At 37.5% G+C, this 22603-nt stretch overlaps 1 protein-coding gene across 4 annotated transcripts; it reads left to right on the top strand.

Moving 5' to 3' along the window:
- The first annotated feature begins 7895 nt into the window (after window positions 1-7895).
- LOC148736734 (adhesion G protein-coupled receptor L4-like) lies at window positions 7896-21427 on the top strand. 4 transcript variants are annotated; one of them, XM_088750350.1, is made up of 19 exons: window positions 7898-8135; window positions 9915-9947; window positions 10369-10494; window positions 11301-11374; window positions 11818-12016; window positions 12377-12481; window positions 12874-12961; window positions 13031-13121; window positions 14392-14444; window positions 14657-14786; window positions 16618-16733; window positions 17132-17234; window positions 18023-18173; window positions 18791-18872; window positions 19393-19459; window positions 19696-19778; window positions 20058-20178; window positions 20692-20733; window positions 20828-21427. In XM_088750350.1, the coding sequence occupies exons 1-19, from the start codon at window positions 8087-8089 to the stop codon at window positions 20963-20965; spliced, it is 1851 nt and encodes a 616-aa protein (XP_088606476.1). In that variant the 5' UTR covers window positions 7898-8086; the 3' UTR covers window positions 20966-21427. The 4 variants fall into 4 exon arrangements, with proteins under 4 accessions (XP_088606474.1, XP_088606476.1, XP_088606473.1 ...); XM_088750347.1 differs by having other exon boundaries at window positions 10369-10665; XM_088750349.1 differs by lacking the exon at window positions 7898-8135 and adding an exon at window positions 9172-9533 and having other exon boundaries at window positions 10369-10665.
- Window positions 21428-22603: the final 1176 nt, after the last annotated feature.

The raw sequence follows: 22603 nt of genomic DNA, 5'->3' as shown, positions 1-22603 counted from the left end.
TTCTTGTTCTTCGCGTCCACATCTTTCACGCAAGCCAAAACTGCTTTCATCACTTCCAAGTACCTTTTATCCAATTCATCTTTCATGTGCTCTTCCTTAATTTCAATATAGTCTTCGACATTGCTTGAAACTCTTGATAGATCCTTTAAATCCGGTGTGTCGCTTATGATTTCTAAAATCCCGTCCAACATTACACCTGCAAATTTGGGATTGTACTCCACATAATTGTTCATCGTGACTGCTGATAAAAAATCACTGTCATTCACTCTCTGCCTCGTGGTAATCGTGCGTCATGAAAAAGCTCGTCCCCGTCCTCCTCGTCCGATTCATCCGAAGAAGAAGAAGAATAGACTGGAGAATCGTAACTTCTAGCTGGCGGTTGGTTTTTACAATGTCGAACGTATTGTAAAAAGGCTTGTACGCAGACCTGAATTTTTTTTTCCTCCGGTAAATCAAAGGGTGAAGGCTTGAAAATGGAATTTGTGATTCTTGCATCTAACTTCCGCAAGTCGTTATCGGAAGCATGATCAGCCACGATAATTAACAAATCTTCTAACATTCCCAGCGCTTTAATGGCTGCCCATTCTAATTCTCTCGTGGTCGGTGTTGGTTTTCTCGTTTCTCTTAACTGCTCCAAATATTTTTTGAACGCCAGTACCACTTCTCTTTGAGCTTGAGTAAATTCTGGTGATGGGGGTTCACGCATCACTATCATTTTCTCGATCGATTCTAAATTAGACTCCAACTCTCTTGCACTTGCTACAACGCGGAGATCATACATCATACCAACCAAGTCCTGAGACACAGTCCATGGTCGTACTCGCCCAGCTCTCGTCTTATTTGCCATCGTGTTCACGCTATCAACTCTTTCACACAACTAATTTACTCTAGCAAAACATCTTACCTACAAGGCGTATAACTACCTATAAATACATTTATTTCTCATAGTTTATTCGGGGAGATCTAGCATGGCTAATCGAACCCGCGAAAGCCCTAACGCGTAATCTCGGGCCCAATTTTTTTTTTCTCCCACCAAATAACCCTGGTTCGAATCCTGGACGCACCATTTTTTTCTTTTTTCCACATATAAATAATCGAAATTTTTCACTTAAGTATTGGAAAGGGGTCACTGGCGAACTATATCAGTGATTCCTTTCCAACCCTTTTTTTTTTTTTTTTTATCACATAGACGCAGCCGGAGGCTGCGTTCCTTTTTTTTTCCGCAGCGGGGGTGGAAGAGAAGAAGACAGGAAAAATCCAATCCAATGTGTGTGCTTGTGAAATTTATTTTTCTCACAACTATGAATTTTTTTTTGTCTCAATATTCGGCTATTCGGCTCTGCTTCGACTAGACTTCGGCTCCACAATCTTCGGCTCTCTACAATTCGACACTACTTCGGCTTCACTCAGTCCCAGGGCTTGACGCTTTTATAATTTATTCTAGAGATATTTCGTGATGCAACCATGACGGAGTAGACGCCACTTGACCATTCTTCTCTTATACGCATGCGTAAAGCTCTTGAGCATGCGCAGACATTATTACACACAGCATCTTTTCGTGTCCCACATGGATGAGATTCACCATACACTTTCACATATATACTCAAACCAACTTCTACTACTAATATCTACACTTATAAGGCATCTGCCGATTACGTTTACGTACGTTATAATCCGTGAAAGGGTGATGACCTGACTGACGCTCACACGACTGATCACAATTCACAATTCACAATTCACAATACTCAATATTCGGCTACACTTCGGCTACACTTCGGTTACTCAATATTCGGCTCTACTTCGGCTACACTCGGTTCCAGTTTGACTGAGCCGTTTTTTAATTTATTTACAAACTCGGACCCAGTCTCCGCGGGAATGTCAATATGGACTACCTAAACTACTCATGGCAATCGAAGATGTGATTTACGTGATCGGAGTCGTGGTCTCCCGGGAAACTTAGTTTTAAATGTGACAGGGTAGGGGAAGCCTATAACCCCATATGAAACCCAACTAAGGCTCTATTAAAGATACACGACCGAAGTCAACTTAGCGGATGACAAAGGAGGATCCAATTACGGATACAGGCTATACGAGGGAAACCATGAAGGGGAAGGTGAACATAAAAATCTTATCATGGCCGAAGTACTTGCCACAGACGAAGGTGTTTTGCCAGACTCAGCATCCATGTTGAAATCGAACTAGAGTAGGAGCCTCTCCATATTTCCAGAAGGTCACCTCTCCAGGTATAAGTAACTATCTTCTGGGAAAGACCGACGAGTACTTTGAAGAAACTTCAAGTCTTTTAGAAGCCTTACGGGTTATAAACTGTTCAAAGATGGACACGTTCTGGACCTACAAGTCCATGAAGCCATAGAACATTTACCTTTCGGAAGCCTAGTATCAGAACCGCCCATGTTACTTTTCGGTGTTGCCTGTTCCTGGCTTCAAAAGTACGAGTGATCATGGTTTACTGAAGTTGCACCAGCACTAAAATCTATGCAAGCCTCTATAGAGTCCTCAACATCGAGCTTTCTGGGACAAACTTTCTTGCCTTGCGGTTGTTCATCACACTGTCTCTCTTTGTCGGCAAGACGCTTCTAACGCGAACCAACAGTATTCGTACATTTCGTTGGGTCAAAGATAGTCGGATAGCTGTCTGAACTTACACTTTTTCGACCAGAAATTGAAATCTCGATGTCGCTTTCCTTAAGATGCAATGAACTGATTCTTGTATCACCGAGTGTCTTGAATTTTTTCATGTGCTTGCTTACAGAAACCTTCCGGCTTCTTACGCTCATTGCGTCTTGCAGGGACCCGTCAGAGTCACGCTAACGCTGGGATTCCTCAAGATGATCGAGAGTAGACTTTAAATTTATATCTTACCCTTGAATTGAGAATATATTGTATGCATCCACAACCAGCTTCACTTATATTGCTTAGGCTGTAGCTGATGAGCTCTATAGCAAATTCAAACTGTATCTCTGCTTTTTTACCCAGCTGCTGAGTAGCTTCCTTAACCAAGGACTTAATTAATGATATTTTACGACATTTACCTAGCACCAGTGCAATTCTATGATCAAGTGGAGTAGTTTCTTGGAGTCAAATTGCGAGGGAAGACCGGTTCAAAATACATCGATGAATCATTCCATCCGTAAGCAGTTAATAGCCACATCAATCAATTTTGGTGCTATCGATATTGATAATAAGAAAAACAATAACGTTTGTAGTGTACTCCAGATAAAGACATAATGAACACATTACTAGACTATAACACTTCATAGCCGATAAAGGGAATATTATACAAAAATGGACACACTGGCTAGCAAGGGATACCTCGTGACATTACAGTGGCCATTCCAACAGGATGAGGTTGTACAACGCATCTGAACGAAGATAGACCAGAAAGGGTACTCTACATACAGCCTGCTAAAATTTAAAAGGTTCCCCCCCCCCCCACCCCACACATTTGCTTCTCCTTCACCATTACCACCTCAAGAGAGGGTCAGAAGCTGAATTGGAATAGGTGCTAAAGAGAAAGCTGGTTCGCCGCTATCGTTCTCGTCTTCACCAAGAAAAACAGCTTGACGACCAGAGAATTTCTTCATTTAATGAAGAAAATAGAAACAGCAACAGAACGCGCCAATTCCGTTCCGCCTCGCATACTTCTGTCACGCATTCCTCGTAAATAAATATTCGCGAAATTCGCCCGCACTGAAATAACAGTTTGGTGTGTTGGATGATATATAACTTATTAGAAATTTTGTTGTGTAGTATCGCTGAGTCTTTTTACTCCTTATTTGTATTTTGACTCGCCCTACAGGTCACCAAAATACGGCGCAACTCGTAAAAAGACTCAGAGATACTACACAACAAAACTTCTATTAAGATATATATATTTACCGAACCTGAGGCGAATTATTGTTTTAATATAATTTCAGAGCTGAACAACAGAGAAATTTCTAGAGTCATAACATTTTAGTAACATTTATTAACATTTTATTTTAACATTTAATATAAACCGCGTGGAGCGGTTTATATAGCGTGATATAAGGAACCGATCAACCAATCAAGTTGCTGGAAACTCTTTGCTCAGCTCTGAAATTATACTAAAAGAGGATACAACGTCATCTTCATATCGCCTCAAAGTGTACTCCGCTGATCGCCTTTAAATTTGAAACACGAAATACACTGAAAAAGAGCGCTGTGAACTGCATCAAGTAGATGTTTAAGGTCGAGATTCGAAAAGTCAACTACAAAATTTAAATTTCAAGAGAACGGTAAAACCTGACGGTGCTTTAAGTTAAAAGAATTTCCTCGTGATTATTACAAGAAAAGTAATAGAAACAAGATCCTATTTTGGATGACAATAAAAGCAACGAATAAGCTTTCTGCTTTAGATTAATCTGCTATTCAAATACGTCAAGCTTCGCAATTATAAAAATGCTAATTCATTGCTAAGATGGCGAACATATACCATACGATAAAAACGACGTCCTCAGCTTTTTTTAATTGTGCATCTATTTGTTTATTTGTTTATTTATAAACTGATAAAGTTAATTCAGTAATGTTCTCTTTTTTAAGGGACTCTTTATTTTCTTGTTTCACTGCTTGAGAAAAAGTGAGGTACATATGAATTTTCATTTTTCGTGATATTTATCCAGAAAACCTGGTAGCAAAGATGGGTACCTCTAACTTCAATATTCTTCTATACTTCTAAATAAAAAGGCGTTTCAAAAGAGGTTTCCAAAGAATCCATCCAAGTGCATTAAACCAAGGGCAAGCTGATAATACAAAGAACTCTCAGACCCCTCAGAGTCACGCTAACGCTGGGATTCCTCAAGAGGATCGAGAGTAGACTTTGAACTTATATCTTCCCCTTAAATTGGGCAAATACTGTATGCATTTATAACCAGCTTCACTTTTGTTGCTTGAGCTGTAGCCGATGAGCTCTATAGCAAATTCAAACTATATTTCTGCTTTTTTGTCTAGCTGCTGAGTAACTTTCTTGGCCACAGACTTAGATTAATGATATTTACGACGTTTACCAAGCACCATTGTTATTCTATGATCAAGTGGAATGACTTCTTAGAAGCAAATTGCTAGCGAAGACCGGTTTATAATATATTGATGAACCATTTCATCTGTAATCAGTCAATAGCCTTATGAATCAATTTTGGTGCAATTGATATCGATAATAAGAGTATGCTTTTAATAAAGACGTAATGAAAACTTTACGAGACTACAACATTTCATAGCCAATAAAGGGAATATTATTATTTAAACCTGTACGGACACACCGGCTGGCAAGAGATACTCTGTGGCATTACAGTGGCCATTCCATCGTGAGGAGGTCGTACAATGTGCATGTGAACGAAGATAGACCAGAAAGTGTAATCTACATACACCCTTATACCCTGGTAGAATGTAAGAGAACGAGAGACTGGCATTGAACTGAAAAGAAACACTGTGTTTGTAAAGAGGTATAACGAGCACGGAGGTTTATCCAATGGCAACGAAGACAAATTGGTATGGGCAGGTTCTGCAGTACGGGTGGATGACCCAGGGGCAAGCAAAATTTCAGAGACGACAGTCGTACCGATGCCAAAAGAGATTCCTGGAACGTCTGAAGATTCTCAAGAACAACCCAGGCACTTCCCAGACAATGAAAATACCGCAGTAGGAAGGCCTGTTCGGAGGTCGACCCGGACTGTAAGACCGCCCGATCGTTATAAAGCCATATAAACTGAATATTAACTGAATATGATATGAACTAAATATTTTGAACTTCTTGTCCTTTTATCGAGCGACTGGTTTAATTTAAAGGCTTCGATTTGTATGTTGAGCATTTAGGAAAGGAGGGATTGTAGTGTATAGGATGCCAACGAGCATGTAATATGCGCGATGTAATGTGATGCGTGATGTGTGATGTAATACCCTCGAGACCTGCATATATACAGCATGTGTTTAATTCTTTAGTTAGTTCTCTTAAGTACGTGAATAAAACCGATTTCATTTTAACCGCTGTTTACTGCAGCTTCTACTCTTAAAGCTGGCGAATTAATCATAAAAAGACAACACCAAAAGCAACAGTAGAAACAATTACAAGATTTTGACCATCTATACCGTTCTCTGGTCCCATGTCCCCACCATTCTTCTGATCTTCGCTCTTCTCCAAACACTATGAACTGTAGTTTTATGAAAATTCCATGAATTTCTAGTGAAAAACCCATGAAAATTATTTCATAGCCCATGAATAAAGCAAAATGAAAATTCATGGGGTTATCTTAAGCCTGAGTTTTCAACGAATTAGAGGCATTTTTTTTTTTTCATGACCCATGAATTTCTTTTAAGTCTACTTTCATGACCCATTAATTTCCCCTGAAAGTCACCAGATTGAATTCCATTCATGCACGACCCATGAATTTCTTTAAAAGCCTACTTTCACGACTCATGAATTTCTTTAAAGTCTACTTTCCTTTACCGAGTTTCCTCGGAAAGTCGCCAGAATTAATTTCATGCCCCATGAACTGCAATCATATAATTCCAAGAAATTCTCAATACCTTAAATGTAAAGGTTTTAAGACAAGGAGTAAGTTTAGAGGCTTAAAACTTTGGTTTATTAAAACGTATGCTATACAAAACGTACCAAGAGATGTACATACATGTATATGTTTATCATAGAATTTATTATTCAAACTAAGTTTTAGTAAATCTTAATTTTTGATATTTTATCTCTTGATATTTGGGTCCGTTTTACAAAAGCACTTAGTCTTATTCCATCATGCTACAAAATTGGCCTTATCCGAACTCTTATTGACCGTATCTATAAAATCAACAACATCTCTTCTGGCCTTCAAATCGATGTTAAGAGACTTTCCGACACTTTAAAACGTAATTCTTTTCCTTCGCATATTATTGAAAGAACTTTCAAGCGGTATCTTGACGGGTCTTCCTCTCAAAAGAGCCGAACATTGATGACAACAATGCACGTTACTTTAAACTCCCTTTTGTCGGCTATTATTCTAAAATAGCGAACCTCAAACTCCGACAACTCATCATGCGCTTTTGTAAATCGGACCTAAATATCGAACTAGTTTTCACTTCTTTTAAAATTAAAAGCATTTTCAGTGTTAAAGATCGTACCCCTGATGCTCAAAATTCCATTGTAATTTATCAATTTTCTTGCGCCGGATGTAATTCCAGTTATATCGGCGAAACTAGTCGCTACTTCTCTACAAGGATGAAGGAGCACACGGAAAGCGATAGAAACTCGCATATTTTTAAGAATTTCAACACACCTCCTTCTTGTAAGAACAAATACTCCCTTTCTTGCTTTTGTATTCTGGATTCTGCTAACAACTCAATTGATTTAAAACTCAAAGAAGCCTTTTATATAAATAAGATCAAACCTGGACTTAACAAACGATTACAGCATTATAGCACTTTTCTAGCGTTTTAGTTCACTCCTTTGATGTTTGGTGTCACTTTGTAATTAGTACCCGTTTTTGTGTTACATCATACTGTAAATATTTTATTCATCTACTGGTCTGTTATATAATTACTCACGTTCTGTTACTCATTGATTGAAGATGGCATAAGCATGCCGAGACATGTCTCTCAAAAAGTTGTCTATTTCTTACAATTTAAAATTAACATAAGTTTGATCGTTACGATCATAATTATTATTATTATATTCTTTTTTTTTAATATTTTTAATAAGCACTTTCTCGAGAGCTTTTTTTTTCGAACCATCTTGCTGCCACAATACTTTATCCTTAAGTCGTTCTGCTCTTAAATGAAAACTCATTAATAAGTCAATGGATAACTAATGATATACTGTATTTTAAATGTTAAGTAATGTATTGCGTGCGAAATCGTCGAGTAACTACGAGGAAATTGTAAAGCAGGTGATAACCAGTAGTATAACCAGAATGACGTGTGGATAAAAACACGCTGGATGAATCATTAGCTCCTCGTGTGAATGTATATTTTCATCATGTTGATTCATTGTGAGTGGATCAATTGAGACGAGTTTCACCTGTTCACAGAGTCTTTTCTTCGAGTACAACCAAGAGGGATTATCAAAATGCTATCTGGTTTAAAGAGAATATTTCATGCTGCGACGTTCATTCTAGGTGAGTAACGTCAGTAATCAAAATTATCATCAGAAACAATTTGTTGCCTCTGATGATAATATTGCTTCAAAGTGTACTTAGTTGATCGCCTTTATCGCTCCGATTTCCCTAGATTTGAAACACGCGAGTCCACATTTAATAGAAATAAGAACATCAACATGCAAATTATTTGAAGAAAAAACGTCAACTACAAAATTTAAAACTTGAAAAAAAAAAAAGGTACAGCCTAACGGTGCTCTGGGTCAAAAGAAAGTCCTCATGATTACTACGAAATATCCTATTTCGGATGACAATAACGCAACGAATAAGCTTTTTCCTTTAGATCAATGCGCTATTCAAATACGTTAAGCTTCGCGCAATTCTAAGTTTGATTCAATGCCAAGATGGCGAACATCTTGGATGTAAATATTGAAAGACTGAAATACGCGCAAACTATGCCATAAACACGTCAGCTTTTTTTCACGTTATCAATTTTATGCAATGTTTTGGACATAAGAGTGTAGTTAAAAAGAAATGTAAGTATATAAAGTCAAGAATCACAATTGTAGGATATATGCTGGAGAGCGGAAGTCTCCGTCGATATATTTTTAGGTATTATATTTATTCTAAGGAATAAAAGAGCCAATTGATGTTCATGATTTTCTGCTCTTTAGACAAAAGTGTTAAAAACATGTCTGTCAAACAGGGACCGTTACCTCAGGGTAGCCCTTAATAAAATATCTGAGACGGACGACTCGTTCCACCGCTGCATAAGTATAACATTTACTGTTTCTACTTATGTTGGCTTTATCAACCGATTACATACACTTTTTTTTAAACTGTGTTGTTTTATTTTTACATGTGTATACCAGAATCGTCAAATTTATTGCGTCCGACTTAATGAGAACGCATACTATCTGTCTTGCTTCTTTCAAGATGCTGCGAAATTTCAGGTTTGGGCGCCATCTTTGACTCACCTACCACTAACCTGTATTTCATGTGAAAACTTTGATTCTCGCGTGCTTTTTAAATGAAGTCCTGGGACTTGACTCTGATCAATCTTGATACCATGGGACGATATGTAGATAAATTTCAACTATGAAACCATATGAAATGAGTTACTAGTTGTGAATAGTGACTGTAAAAATAAGTATCTAGAGATTCCTAGAATGCTGAGTCATGCTCACTTGCATACATAAACCTTCCATGAAACTTTCTGGAACAGTTGTATCAAATTATGCAGCTAGCTTCTGGAATGTTCTGAGATACTTTGTAAAGATATGTTAGGACTCGGTCTTGCATAGCAGGAGTTGTTTGCTGTTTTCGAGAGTGACCGGCTGTTTGGAATACTAAGCCAAGAGAGGCCTATTGTAGAAGGTCTTTCATTTCAAGGAACTTTGCAGACAACTGAGAATGTAGGTCAGTGGTCAGCTAAGTATAAGCTGTAGTGGGCATAAGTAAGTTTATTTAGGATAACTGCTGTAATACATTTCGGAGTAGCTCCATGGTAATTACACTACAATTCTTGTACTAAAGTAGTTGAGTTAGTACAAGTAGGTAGAATTTAATATCTGTCGGTTTGATTTGTACCGTAACATACTACAAATCGGAACTGTGCGCCTCAAAACCATTGGATATTCATGGGCTTAATTACACCCTGGAGTTTTGTAACTCTAAGACAAAAACCCTATTCCTAAGCTAGGTTGATGGTTCTATAGTAATCCACAACTATTTCTATAGTTGTTATCAGAAGTCTTTTCTTTTAAATACAGTCCCTTTCTCCCTATTTTTATCCCGCAGTTGTGCAATGCTGCTTGAGGACAGCAGAACAAAGTAAGTGCTTTATATTCAGATACCTGAGCAAAATTAAAAAAGAAGAGATGAATGAATACGAATTAACCCCCAGATAGTTAATTCAGTTTCTGTATTAGAATGATCGCAAGTATTTTGATTTTACTCAATCTATGCGATGCATATGTTATCATTTCCCACGCTTCCAAATTTTATTCGTCAAGAGACGGATCCGGACAGTCATGGAAAACCAACGAACGTCAATGTTAACTTATCAAAAAAAAAAAAAACAGAATTATATGTATTCTCTTTTTCTAAAAATACAATTCAATTGAAAAAACAATTTTTTTCTTGAATTCTTCTCAAAATTGACTAAAGTTATGTACTATTCATTTCATGTCACTTTTTCTGAGAGCCGATTGTTAATTTATTATATTTCGCTGCAATTTTTTTTGTACTGCAGATAATAAGTGTGCAACTGCCCCATCATTGAAGGGAAACGAATGGAGTGGTTTGAACTGCAGAGGACTTCCCATGAAAAAATGGCGCAAGATAAAATGCCTTCCGTTTTCCTCCAGCGGTCGCAGAGGTTTATGGTGCTATGGAATTAAGTCTTTTTTGTGTGGAGGAGCGACTCTGCCCTGTTTTGAAGTGTTTAAAGCCCATAAAAATCCTTCAATTCAAATCTATAAACTGATCTTTGAATTAGAACGATGCAGACCTTTCGAATTTGTCATTAGAATGAAATCGAGGGACCTAAGTAGGTTTATTTATGAAAGAAAACCTGTTTGTTTCTTTTAATTTTTCTTCTCTTCTTCGTCCTCTTCTTAAATTGTGTTCTTTTTATTATTATTATTATTATCATTATTATCATCATTATCATTGCTTTTATTATTGTCATTATTATCATTATCATTATTATCATTATTATTTCGTAACTTCTGTGTGCTTTTCCACATTGCGATAAAATGGGGTTAAATTGGCCAAGAAAAGTACCAATTCTCTTCGTCTTTCGCATATTATAACTTTTCAGCGATGCTGGTAGTGTACCGTGTTTTTTGCAACATGTTACTATTCAAAATAAGCTATGAAGACTGCAAACTATTCTATGGTCCAGTGTCTCTGTGATGCTTAGAATTTAAAAAAAAAAATTGTGTAATTTCCATCGAACTGGGAAGACGTGGGGAAACCCCCGATATATAACAAGGATGCTAGTTAATGTAAAAAATTTCGCGTAATATAATTGTATTGTGGGCTTTTTATATTCTTGGCCTTTATTTAGTTAGCAACTGGACCATCGGTCCTCTAAGTCATCCAACCAAAATAAGTACTGAGGTCTGATTTTTAATCGATAGTCAATATAATTTCTTGACTCTGATGATGACTTCCGCACAGGTTGTCGAAACGTCAGTCGCTACAACCAAACACAGCTCCCCCCAGTAGTAAACCCGACCGAAATTAGTATTGAGGTAAGATTTTCAAACGATAGTCAAGATATTTTCTTGACTCTGATGATGACTTCCACACAGGTTGACGAAACGTCAGTCACTACCACTGACAACATTCCTTCTTAGGACACACTCGCCCAGACAATCGCAGCACACTTTTCCATGTTACCCCCGGGTTCAAACCATTTACTGTGTTAGTTGTGTTGTACATGGTAGGTTTGTCGATTTGCAAGTTTGCTATCTCAAGTGTTTGACCGTTTGAATGTTTGCTCATTTTATGGGCTGTTCTCTCTTACTTTGCTTGTCTTAAATGCGACAATGGCGAGAAGCCAAGAAATGTAAGTTCATCAGAAAAATCGTGTATCAAACGGGTAATGTTGTTCCGGTCACTTTCCAAAAAGGGAACTTATATGTACAATAAGTTACTTTTCAAAACCCATTTAATCCTACCTCTTTTCCTCAAGGATGCAAAACAACAGTTTAGAGCTTCACTCCGAAGTACAAGGGACTGCAGTTCACTACTGGTCGTAAAGTCATCAAAGGATCAAAACCTGGGGGACATCATGTTTGCTGCGTTCATCTTCGAAGGCTCTTTATTAAGCTTTGGTAGAAATCAGCTGGAGGAGACACATCCCGAATTCATTGACGACGATGAAGATCTGAGTTAGTGCAGAATAGTCTTTCTTCACCTTTTTGGAAAAGAGCTTTATCATGTATAAGTTCTGGCAAGAACGACGTGTGCACTGGTTTAGAGCCGGCATTACTATTCTTTATGCATCAACTAAAGATAAATCTAACCTTTTTTCGTTGGCAAGATGGGAAGCATTGACTGTTATTTGCAATTGTAGAATACAGGAAATTATCGGCTTGCATAGTCATAATTATAAATTTTTGGGCAGGTACGACTGGAAAAAATCCAATCATGCAGGTCGTAGCGTATTCTAGGCATATACATGTAGTTGTGCTGTTTAGAAGAGTGAAAATGTGTGTCGACACTGCACCATTTTTTTTTTATCAATCTAGGTTTTCAAGTCAGACGCAATGTCCTCCAGAAAGGAAATGACTTTCTGTTTAATGGAAGCAATTGGGAGAACCTTCTCAAAATTCCCCAAGCTAATCTGGATCGATGTAAGTACCCCTCTTTGTTTTGAATATTTGCTTTCAAGACGATTGTTCCTCATTTCCTGGCCAACTCGTCAGTGTATCTGGTCCCCAAATTTGCAATATGCATGTAGTTCGCACTTAATACAGTAAGTTTTTCTTTTTTCTTTTTCCCTCCTTAGTCTGAATCGGTTTCCGCTTTGGGATTTCACTTTTCTCTCTTTATTGTGGGGCGCCACATTATGAAAAATCATTATGCTTTTTGAAAAATTATTGAATATTGTGCATTTTCATGATTTACCTGCCTGTAATGACGCCAATACCCTGAGCATTTATGAGTGATAGTCGTATTTCTAAAGAATAAAACTTAAAATTCTGGAAACCAAAACTAATGCAGTTCTCGTTTCCATGTTAAACAGACTCGGTAGTACTTGGAGTGGCATATTACAAACTAAATGAATTTTTATCAAACTACTCAGCAAGCGCTAAGGAAGGTAACAAAACAAGGTATGTGTGTTTTGTTTTAATAACTGAGGATGGACTGGTTTTGTGATGATTCAATTTGTTTTATTTCAGGGTGCTTGACAGTATAATTATGTCCGCCGTAATTGACCCTCTGCCTGAATTTCTAAAAGAAAATGTCACGTTGGTTTTTAAGAACATGAAGGTATCTACGTTGCTCTTTCGTTATGTGTGTACTATTTGTTTTAATTTAGTTAGTTTTTGCTGGTTTTTTGTTTGTTTTATGAAAGGGGGACACCTAAAGTTCATTCATCCTTCTTCTGGAGAAAATTATGTCATCTTTTAACTCAATTCAAACTGAGATTTGATAAGCAACCCATAATTTTAAGACTGTCTAAGACTTGGAAGTCAGCATTGCATCCCATTAGGGACAGCGCCATTTTTGAATTTGTCATCTTAAACCTATCACAAAGGGGGAGAGTATCAGATACCGGGCGCTTTCCGTGATTTCACATCCAAGACTTGCTGAATTAGAATTATTAAAGAAATTCGCCCTCTCTGAATAACAAATAAACCTCATTAATGGAAACCTTTATGTGGAGGGTTATTACATGATGTAATTTGGAGGGTCACATTGTTATCCCATAACTATGAAGCCTTACTAGTCTGCAACTGGTAAGGCATCAATAAGGCGAGCACTGAAGCCCTGATATATTACGCCTTTAATCATAATCATTACAATTTCCTAAAATGTGATTGGTGCAGTAGCTGCTTTGTTTAATTAATTTTTTCTCGTTAATTGTTCTGAAGAGTTGCAATCGGACAGTATAGTCGAACAGTTGGATATAATCAGACACCTTTGATCCGACAGTTAAAGTAGCCAATCATACCAAGTCCACTTAGCTAGATCCGCCAATCACGGAATTAATCGCGATAACCTTAGCAACAATCACTTATCCTAAAAAAAACTGGTAAACTTCCAAAGTGGAGGAGTTAGGTAATTGAGGGCTTGCCTCTATTTTTCCCTGAATATATATTTTTTTCCAAAATTGTAATGGTTCTGATTAAGAGCCACTGACCATAAATATCGAGAATCCGCCAACAGTTGCAAAATGTCGTTATTCACTTTATTTTCCCCAAAGGACGCCTTTGATGAAACTTGTTCAAAAGTTATATCAAAAACTTATCTTGCGCTCTTCTTTCTCTGAAAAATAGAGAAGTTCAAAATACACCTATCCCTTTGAAAATATAAATTTCTTCTTATTTTTTTTACGTTTAAGTCTGAATAGTGCCCAAATTTTGCAACTGTCAGCAGATTTTCGATATTTATGGTAAGTGGCTCTTAATTGGTAACCGAACGGTCTGTAATCATACTCGTGATTAACAAACCGATTTTTTGACTACAGACTAAATTGGACTCTCCTCGGCCCTATCACCACTATGAATCACAACAAATTAATTCTTTTTTCTTTTAGGTGACTCGTGAAAAGAGAACATGTGTATTCTGGAGCTTCTCTGAAGAAGACAAGTAAGTACCATAGTTACAAAACTGTTGTTAACGTGAATTATTACAGCTCTTATAGGAGCCGATACTGTCTGAATGGAAGCTTAAAGTATCAGAAAGCCCGTTTGAGCAATAAGTCGAGTGAGTTGAACATTTTCCGAGAGAGGGGGAAAGGGTTTGCAATAGAATAAGTAATTTTGAATCCTGTCAGTCCTCGTCTCTTCCTTTTTTTACAGCTTTGGGAGTTGGTCAAGTGAAGGATGTCAAACAAACATGATATCCGATCGCCAAACGGAATGCGTTTGCAATCACTTAACCCACTTCGCTGTGCTCATGGATTTCACCGAAATTAGTGCTAACGGGAAGGTGAATATACATACACACTTTCTTTTTTTAAAAAATAAAATCATGAATTTAAAAAGGTACACAAGGTTATAACAGGTATTGTGTTTGCATATGTTTATTGTGTGGCTTACACAAAATGTGTAGCCACATTATGGCACGATCGGATTCTTTTTTTTATTTATTTATTTATTTATTTGTCGACGAGAGTCAAACGCATGTCACGTGGTCTAGTGTCGTAAGGCGTACTCTTCTGAGTCCGCCATCTTGGTTATAAGAGTGGTCTGAGTAATTTTTTTCAGGTGATCGTTTGACGAGTTAGTTTCCTCACATAAGCCAACGCACCCAGAGCGGACTTGTGTTATAACTGCAGCTTTTGCAAGAACTTTTATCCTCTCAAAAGACATTTAACAGCTTGAATCTTCCGTACGAGTTGCACTATACTGAAAGGAGTCATTACACTCTCGCAAGCCAACAACTATCGGTTTGATCTATCGGTGCGGGTTGCACCACTGAGTCTCTGAAAGAGTTTGAAAGTTTTTGAAACTTTCTGAAGCCTCCTGGAAGCGCCATAAAGTGAAATAAGTTGTATTGTAGTTGCATTCTCCTTACACTGTTGAGAATTCACGGAGGCATATTTCAAAACGACGAAAGTAAGTATGGGAATCTCGATTGTACAATACCGGTCGAGGATTGGCTTTTATGACAATTTAGTAAAAAAAAAAAAATTAATAAAAAATTCTGGTACTTTAAATCATATGATATCATCATGCGCTTGCATGTACATTGAACTCTGTTGTGTTTAATTTATTTCTCTGATTACTATCCCTGAGATCTATTATGGTGACACTTCTCTCTATTGAACTTTCTGTTAAATGAAACCTCCAGGTCAAATTGTGAATCTTATTGGGTTAAAAATTATAAGCAATTTAAATGTAATGTTACTTCAGAGTACTACCTAACATATGCTTCATTCAAATATTGTTTGTGTTCTGATCTTCTTATGCAGCAATCTTTTTTCCATAGATTCTTCCATTTGTAACCCCATATCCACCTACCTCAACTAAATTTTTCTGTGTTTTTTATTGAAAATACAGTCCCGTAAAACCCAAAGACAATAGTTAGAGTAAAAATTTTGCCCTCAACCAACTGAAAATAGAACTTTGTGCCCTAATGAATAATAGAAACCTACGCTCAGCATTGTGTTTACTTTACATGTATTTATTGTCCAAAATTAGTTGTATATTCAAACAAAATCAAGCTCCCAATGGCTTCTAGTGTAGATTTCATAAATTCCCGAATGTTTAGGCCCTTCTGGAAAGTTCCGTCATGATGTACTGGTACACAAAATGCAAAACATAATCATATGAAATGCTTCCCTAGCGTTCATTTCACATCACTTGCCGTGGAAAAAACCACTAAAAAAAAAATCCGAGCTCTATTCCACATAGTTATGTAAACAAAATCATGACCAAATCTATTAGGCCACTATGGGGAATGATGCTGACACCTTTTTTAGTTCCTAAAATCCTCAGGTTGCATGTGCAGCCTTTGTTGTCAAAATGAGACCTCCGGAAGAAAGTTTGGCCATTGACCCTCACCTTGAAAATAAACATTTTGAGACTATTTTATGCCAGTTATTTTATTTCATCGATGAACAGGAACCATTTTGAAAACTATCTAACCGTAATCAGACATTAGCTCTCCTTACAGAAACTCAATAAGACACCAGACACTAAAGAGCAGCTCAGTCTCGTAAGCCACACATGCACGCATTGCGGATCTATTTTTGTAATAGACAATACTTTATTTGATCCAAATAAAATTATTATGTCGATATCACTTTCTCAATCAGGATGAAACTCGTTCGTCAGATGAACATGACAAAATACTGACAATCCTCACTCAAGTAGGGATGGCTTTATCTCTCACTGGAGTCGTATTCACAGTTATCAGCTATCTTCAGCTCACGTAAGTAAATTCAATAAACACTGATATCTAACTGAATTCTGGGGTATTATCCCTGTTCATCAAGTTATCAGATTAGTTCTGCGGCGAGAAGAAATTGGTCTTCCTGAGATGAATTTTCCTTGAAAAAAACTCGCCAAGGAGTTAAAATAGCTTCAAATACATTGTTCGTTAAAGATAAATACGTCCGAGTAAATATTCTTATATACGCTCGTTTTTTATTAGCTAAACGATTGCCTCAGCGCGTATATCCTTTTATTTGCTTGATTATTTGCGATTGTATTTCTGATGGTTTCCTTTGCACTTCATCGACCTCCGTTTTGCATTTGTTTTGCTGCCAATTAAATTTCATTCAGGTAGTATTTACCAGATTGTTTTTTTTATCTTTTGGTGCCCCTCAGAGACAGACATTCACCTTTGTGTCACATACGGGTAAGTCTGACCTCCTGCATTGGAGCTGGACATATCATCTTTTTTGCTGGAATAGATGCCACGGAAAACAAGGTGACTTGTTAAACTCTTACCTCTTGTTGCTTATTTAGTTCTTTTTCTTGTGCTTGTTTGTTTGTTTATGTTACGAAAGATTGTATTGCGTGACTATCGTGACCTTCTGGAAGCTTCGCGAGAGTTCATAGTTTGTTTATATTCACTTGTGTAAGCGTTTCTTAAAGCAATATACTTGTAATCTTTCCATAAATAGACTATTTAGAAAGTTGTAGACTTTTATTAGGCAAGTATATAGGTAAGCGAGTCCAAGAGAAGTTTTTAACTAGTTTTCACAAGCGAAGAGAGTTTGACGTTTGTCATGTTTAGTCAAGTGTAACGAAGCAGTGTTTATTGAAGTTGGAAGAGGCCGTGTGAGCTTATCAAGTTAAGTGCGGTTGGTGGAGGCCGTGTAAGTTTATCAAATTACGTGCTATTGTAGAGTTTTAATTTACTTCGTGGAAACTTAGTTAATTTTTGGAACAAATCTTTTTATTGCTGTTCCGACAACTCTGAGTTCAGTCTGGTCTGCAAGCTACCCGTCCTCTAAAATATTACCCGCGTAAAAGTTTGTTTGTTCTTTTATTTGGTTCAGCTTCTTATTATTTTGACTCATTGATTTCAGACTACGTAATCGATAGAGTTATTCTCTTTTCTAGTTTGTTTGTCTGTTCGCATGTTTTCTTTGTTTTAGTTTTCATTTGTTCGCTCTGTTTTGTTACGTTCTTTTTTTCCTGTTTTGCGTTTCCGGATTATTATCTCGAAAAATGGCAAATGGTACATATTTACAGATTGTCTATTCCCTGCAGGCTGGTTGTGTAGCTGGGGCAGCTTTTCTGCAGTATTTGCTGATGGCTTCCTTTTGCTGGATGCTTGTCGAGGGCATTTATATCTACTTATTTGTTGTAAAGGTGTACAACATCACCGGTAAAATCTATCTTTATCATGGCTTTTGCTGGGGTAAGGCGCAATACCAGTCACAAATTGGATTGGACTTACAGAATGTGGTTATCAAGACATCTTGATTCTGATCGGCTAAAAACCAGTTCAGAAATAGGTATTAGAGGTCAAAGAGTGAAAAAAGATAGTTGCCATAAAAAATCGGCAGAACTCTAAATTTGAACAAACTTTCTTGCAATGGCCATATTCTTTACGTCTCCCAATGAACACACGCACCTTTGGAAATCATTGAATCATCTTGATGGATAACTAAGTTAGGCGTACAGCATTTCCGGAGCTGGTTAGACTTGGTTTAATGCAGAATGTCATCGGCGTCGATCTTATTGGCCAAAACACGCAGCTATTTTGTAATTAGATGCGTTTTAGTCATGTTATACCCACAAGCAAAAGGTTTCAAAGGTGAACGATAAAAAAACGAAATCGACTTTAAATTTCACATTTTCACATGATAAGAGAGGAGCATCGGTTTATTCAAATCCTCAACTTGTACAGTCATTGGCTCAGGCGGATGTAATAGCCCTAGATCTCGATTATTCTCGCTGTCTTGTCCTACACAAACCAGTAGCTTTTAATTGCTGATTTTAAAATGGCTTTTTCTATTGTTTGTTTTGCTTCAGGACTTCCTGCAATCATAGTTACTGTATCTCTGGGTATTGCTGCAGGAAAAGATGGAATAGAAACTTATGTCACTGATAAAAGGCAAGTTATAAATTTAAATGTTTTCTAACTGTTTAAAAAAATGGTGAGAGCCTGGAAATGTGAACCTGAAAGAAAAACAAGGGGGAGGAGGGAGGCAACGAATAAAAAGGGATGTAGCGCCATGGTGTCAATTTCCCCTTTACCTGCCTCCAGATATTGGTAAATCATTATCAAGGACTCAGGGAAGACAAGAACTGATATTAAAGTTTACGAAACTTGATAGCAGCAGCCCCCCCACCCCCGCCTTCTAAAATGGCCTTTACCTCACCCTTTTCACTAGGTACCTCCTTCTTTCAAACTGTGGATCAGTCTCTCCATGCGCAAGACCAGGAAACTTTATAAGTTATCATCCACAATGACGCTTTTCGTAATTTTGCAAAGTAATATAAAGGCATCATGCTGCCCCATCCTTTGGTTTTGATTTCATATTCTGACATGATATGCTGCCTAATTCCTTTACTTAAACGGAAAATATTTAATTGAAAGCTAGACCTGTGCCCTTTATTGTTTTGATTATAAGATGCTGGATGTCCTCCTCTAACAATATCATCTGGATATTTGTTTCCTTTGTTGGACTAATCACAATTGTAAGTTGCCATAGATTGAATTTTTTTTCAATGAATATGGGCTCAGTCATCTAGATACATTTGTTTCAACATTGATTTCAACAGCATTTTGACAATCATTAATTTTCTTGATAAGTCTTTGGAAGTCCTCTTTCATAAACTTACAGCAGGAGCTAGAGAGACAAAAATACCGATAATTCGTTTTTTCTCTTTTCTTACTTTCTCTCTTTTTATTTTTTCCTTTTAAATTCCCGAAGATTAACATGGTGATCCTTGTGCGAGTTATCAAGGAAATGACAACAATCCAACAGGTGAAGGATAACCAGACTGAGCAGATCAGGTTGGATGATAAGAAATGTTTCTCCTTGTAATGTCTTCATAAAGCTAGTTATTTTAGTGGAGAGGTAATACTTCAAATAGTCTCGTATAATACCTTGTTGTTTTTATATTGCGTTTTCGATGGACAGCCTTCAAACTGATTCTTGTGTCACTCCCAGCTTTATGTCCAGAGTATTTGTAACTTTCAGTTTAAACTTAGATTGTTAGTCTCCATTATTTCCGCTGAAGGGAAAAGAGGTAGGAATTCAGATGAAATCCTTTGTCATTTGGTCCATTACAGGCTGAGCATCCGCGCATGCGTTGTGTTGGCTCCATTGCTGGGTGTCACATGGCTGATTGGTTTCCTTTTGCCACTTCACATCGCCTTCTCCTACATTTTTGTAATCCTTAACTCTACTCAGGTAAAGTCTTAGTAAGCTTTATAGCAGTTTGCTGTTCACTGGATGAGATTTTAGCGTACTTCTTATAAGATGAGCGTCAGAAGTACTTTAAAAGTTTCTCCATATCTAAGGATGACCCAGATTCACTGTAAGACACCAGACCCCCCCCCCTTCCATTCCGAAAAGATTGTCTAAGACCTCCTTTCGCACTTCTCTTTTCATCTTCAAAGCCTTAGCACTGCTTAATGGAGTCACCGTGAATCTGTAGTCTGACGGATAGAGTTGTGTTCTGAAAAATAACCCTAAGGCGAGCGAACGATTAGAGACAGAAAGAGAGAATAGAAGATCTCTGGCTAAGCTGTCAGGACACAACCCTATGTTCATGACAAAAAAAAAAAAGAGCGTAATGCTTTTGGTTGCTACTATACGATAACAATGGCGTCTTCAGCTTTTTTTTTATTTGTGCATCTATTTGTTTATTTCTTCATTTATAAACTGATAAACTGAAATCTGTAATGTTTTCTTTTTTTTAAGGGACTCTCTATTTTCTTCTTTCACTGCTTGAGAAACAGTGAGGTACATTTGAATTTTTAGTTTTCGTGATATATATCCAGAAAATCTGGTAGCAAAGATGGGTACCTCTAATTTCGCTATACTTCTATACTTCTAGATAAAAGGGAGTTTCAAAAGAAGATTCCAAAGAATCACCCGAAGTGCATTAAACCATGGGCAAGCTGACAACACAAAGAACTCTCAGACCCGTCAGAGTCACGCTAACACTGGGATTCCTCAGGAGGGTCGAGAGTAGACTTTGTACTTATATCTTCCCCTTGAATTGAGCAAATACTGTATGCATTTATAACCAGCTTCACTTATGTTGCTTGAGCTGTAGCTGATGAGCTCTATAGCAAATTTCAACTATGTTTATACTTTTTTGTCCAGCTGCTGAGTAACTTTCTTCATCACAGACTTAGATTAATGATATTTTACGACGTTTAACTAGCACCATTGTCATTCTATGATCAAGTCCACAGACTTAGATCAATGATATTTTATGACGTTTACCTAGCACCATTGTCATTCTATGATCAAGTGGAATGATTTCTTAGAATCAAATTGCCAGCGAAGACCGGTTTATAATATATTGATGAATCATTTAATCTTTAATCATTCAATAGCCGTATGAATCAATGTTGGTGCAATTGATATCGATAATAAGAAAAACAATCAAGTTTTTAGTATACTTTAAATAAAGACCCAATGAAAACTTTACGAGACTACAACATTTCATGGCCAATAAAAGGAAAATTATTCAAAAACTGCACGAACACACCGTCCAGCAAGGGATACTCCGTGGCATTGCAGTGGCCGTTCCATCATGAGGAGGTCGTACAATGTGCATGTGAACGAAGATAGACCAGAAATTTTAATCTACATACACCCTGGTAAAATGTAAGAAGTGCCCCCCACCCCCAACCCCCCCCCCCCCCACACACACACACACACACACGCACACACAATCGCCTCCCCTTCACCATCACCACCTCAAGAGAGGATTAGACACTGAATTGGATTAGGTGCTAAAGAAAAAGCTGGTTCGCCGTCTTCGTTCTCGTCTTCACCAACTTCATGTCTGTCACTGTTGGATCGAACTCAGAGCATTTGCTAAAATTTAGCCGCCAGTCGGAATGCAAGCTTAAACTTGATTCCCATCGTCGGAAGACGGAGGAAAGCTTAGAAAGCTTCTACTCCTAAAGCTCGCGAATTAACCATAAAAAGACAACAACAGCAACAATGGAAACAATTGTGACCATCTATACCGTTCTCTGGTCCCACGTCCCCGCCATTCCTCTGACATTCGCTCCTCTGCTAATCCTTACACCTTTACGACTACCTAATCATAATTAAATGCAGACAGCGTGGGCAAAGCTCAGAGAAGGTTTGCTCTCATGAGGGAAACATTCCACGGTGGTAACCGTCATTTTGAGAATTGCACAGTATAACACTCCTCTTTGTTAGTGTATGTGAGAAGCATAGGAAAGGTTATTGATGGGTTTCGAAATGAGTAGTCTTAGGAGTCTAGCTCTAAGCATGGATCCTATCAAAGATGGCGGACCGATTGTTAAATATTCAAATCAATTGGAGAGGACTTTTGTGAGCTGAAGGCTCAAATCTGTCTCCTAGAATCAAAAGATCATGCCTTCTACTACAATCAATTTGTATTACCTCGTGCACGGTCTATCCACCAGTTTTTTAACTGGTAACACTGATTCCGTTCTCGGCGATCTCTTTTAGTCCGCCGAATGGTCTTCTTTGGAGGAACTTAATTCGTGGACCTCCCGTCGTACCTCTGTCTTAATTTGTGACTTAATTTCCGTCTTAATTTTATTTTTTTATTTCGGAAAGGAGAGTAGATGTTCTACTCAGTAAATTTTGTGTAAAACCA

The sequence above is a fragment of the Stylophora pistillata genome, chromosome 2 (genome assembly GCF_964205215.1).
Source record: "Stylophora pistillata chromosome 2, jaStyPist1.2, whole genome shotgun sequence".
NCBI lineage: Eukaryota > Metazoa > Cnidaria > Anthozoa > Scleractinia > Pocilloporidae > Stylophora > Stylophora pistillata.
Note: the sequence above shows the minus strand (reverse complement) of the source record. Positions and strands in the feature narration are given on the sequence as shown.